Source organism: Penaeus japonicus, unplaced genomic scaffold (assembly GCF_977035675.1).
Source record: "Penaeus japonicus unplaced genomic scaffold, GWHDUDI00000001_assembly GWHDUDI00000012, whole genome shotgun sequence".
Classification (NCBI taxonomy): domain Eukaryota; kingdom Metazoa; phylum Arthropoda; class Malacostraca; order Decapoda; family Penaeidae; genus Penaeus; species Penaeus japonicus.
Window position 1 is genome coordinate 17277779 of NW_028234414.1, and position 2500 is coordinate 17280278.

The following is a 2500-nucleotide window of genomic DNA, read 5'->3' on the forward strand; positions in this document are numbered from 1 at the left end:
CCTTTTATATGATAAAGACATAAAACCAGTTACAACTGGGAGTCACCGTCCATGTCTACTATATATCTAGGCTCGGTTACGGAAAAATAAATCTACATTAAACGGAGTAACCATTATGTAACTACAAACTAATTTATCAACTTCAAAAAAGGCAACAGGCACGTCACCGTCGAGACACAGGTATCACAAAATAGTTAATCGGAACACCTCTTATCGCCAGGTGAAGGATGTAGCAGCGAGGAGTTTCAGTGCAATAATGGTCTATGTATCGCCAAAAGTTTTATTTGTGACGCAGTAGAGGACTGTATTACTGGAGAAGACGAAGAAGACTGTGGTCAGTATGGTTATCATTCGGGTTATTATACAGTGCAGTCAAGGCTTATTAAAGGTTTGCTCTATGATGATCCGTTGCTAAATTTCCCTATCTGTTTAAAGCCTATTGAAATCAGGAATAGATCCCGACTTCGCAACATTCTATTATTTTACGACAACAATTAAACTTTACCCCAACTTGTTTAACTTCTTAGAGTCCTGTGCACCCCGGCGTTTCCATTGCAAAGAGGACAACCGTTGTATCCACGAGCACTACGTGTGTGACGAGACTCATCACTGTTCAAATGGCAGCGACGAGTACAATTGCGGTGAGTGATGTCCTGTGTGCGAGCGAAACATTCAATATTATCTTCATATGATCACTGCTTTCTCCTCTATCCCATCATTGTTTTCTATATTTATTTGATTATCTTTTAATTCTTCATCCGATGCATTTTCCCTACTAACTTCATGATTCTTTCTTAATTGCTTTGTTAGATTTCATGATTTCTGAACCGTATGTGGTTGTTGGTAGCATACATTAGTTATGGCAATATTACACTTTTAATTTCTGCACCCTATCTATTTTCCTTATAAATACGATAACTACTGTATTCAGCAACCAGTTCATTTTTCCTACTAGAGTCTTGTTATCTTATATTTTCACAAATGATGTGGGTGACATCTATGATTAAGAAGTGGCATCCTTGTCATCTTACCTCAGCATATTTTCCTTCTTTAGTCTTACATCTGCCAAACAAATCTTTCATCAGCGTTAGTTCGCATTTATTTTAACTCAGTGATGCACGCGACAGCCTAGATTGTTCTCGAGATATGAGCTTTGTACTTGGCAATTAGAAAATCACATTCTGGTCCTGAAATTCAGAATTCATCTGTTGCTTGTGTTTTTTTCTGTTATTAATGAAAATCGAGTATTTGATTATGATATGTTCAGAATTGAATATTCAATATTGTTATTTAGAGGAATATAGAGTATTTTATTTGTTGTTTACTTTAAAATTACGTATTACTTAATTACAAACGAGATAGTATCTCGATTTAGAAAAATCTTGCTTTCCTTGACATCTATTAATATGTTCGTAATAATTTCTTTCAGTGGGAGATTGTTCACGTGGTTACTTTGCGTGCAACAGTGGATTATGCGTGCACGAGGCATTCCGCTGTGACGGCGTGCGAGATTGCAAGGAAAATGAGGACGAGCTGAACTGCGGTGAGCCCGAGTGGCACATTCACAGAAACCATGACTCTTTATTCATGACATTCCATCAAAAAGTTCCTCAGAAGTCTCAGTAACTTTACCCTATCCTAGAATCTCAATCCATGTTAATACCAAGAGTAAATGACGTTGGGACATCCTCTGTAGAGACGTCATTCGAGTTCTTACCATGACAGAAGCGTGTGTGGATGACGCGTTTCTCTGCCCCGAGGGTCGGTGTCTCTCGGCCTTCTTGCGCTGCGACGGCGAGCCAGAATGCGACAGCGGCGAGGACGAGAGGGAGTGTAGTAAGCATGACCAGCACCATGTTTTTTGTGTTTTTTTCTGGAATTTTTGAGGTTCTGATGTTCATGATATTGAAGAAAAAAAAGCTCATTTTCTCTGGTTGAGTGTATCTTGGAGTTATATATGCATGCCAATCAACATATTCTTGGGTAAATTATTGACTTGGTAGTGTGTCTAATTATAAGTTGAATATAAGTTAAACTCTTCTTTTCTCTTAAGGTGGATGCCGACGTGGAGTGTTGTGTGAAGTGGAATCGATATCCATTTGTTTGCCAGAAGTAAATATTTGCGACGGAAATAGAGACTGTGACTCCGGTGTTGATGAGATGATGTGCTGTAAGTACTTGAAGGGGTGGGGGGGGAGGGTCAATATGCACAGTATGTCATTTCCCTTTCTTGTATTTGCAGTATAACTCGTCATGATTCACATTTATTTTTCATTAGCACCTTAACGCACATACTACCAATTCAAAGGAGGATATATATATATATATATATATATATATATATATATATATTCTGTCTTCAGTTATCTCTATCTCAGAAAAGGATAATATATACGAAAAATATTAATCAATTATCTCTGACAGCCTAACAATTAACCTAGGTGATGACGCTCCAAAACTGCGAATGAAAAATATATTCCAGAAGCTTTCTTACAACTCC

At 37.8% G+C, this 2500-nt stretch overlaps 1 protein-coding gene across 2 annotated transcripts in view; it reads left to right on the top strand.

Annotated features, from left to right (window-relative positions):
* The window catches only part of LOC122266299 (uncharacterized), a 21397-nt gene that overhangs the window by 10123 nt on the left and 8774 nt on the right, over nt 1-2500 (top strand). For both annotated transcript variants that reach the window (XM_043036004.2, XM_086542518.1), the window contains exons 14-18: nt 221-334; nt 528-641; nt 1430-1543; nt 1726-1836; nt 2054-2170. In XM_043036004.2, coding sequence (XP_042891938.2) covers nt 221-334; nt 528-641; nt 1430-1543; nt 1726-1836; nt 2054-2170 — 570 coding nt within the window. The remainder of the gene's footprint in view (nt 1-220; nt 335-527; nt 642-1429; nt 1544-1725; nt 1837-2053; nt 2171-2500) is intronic.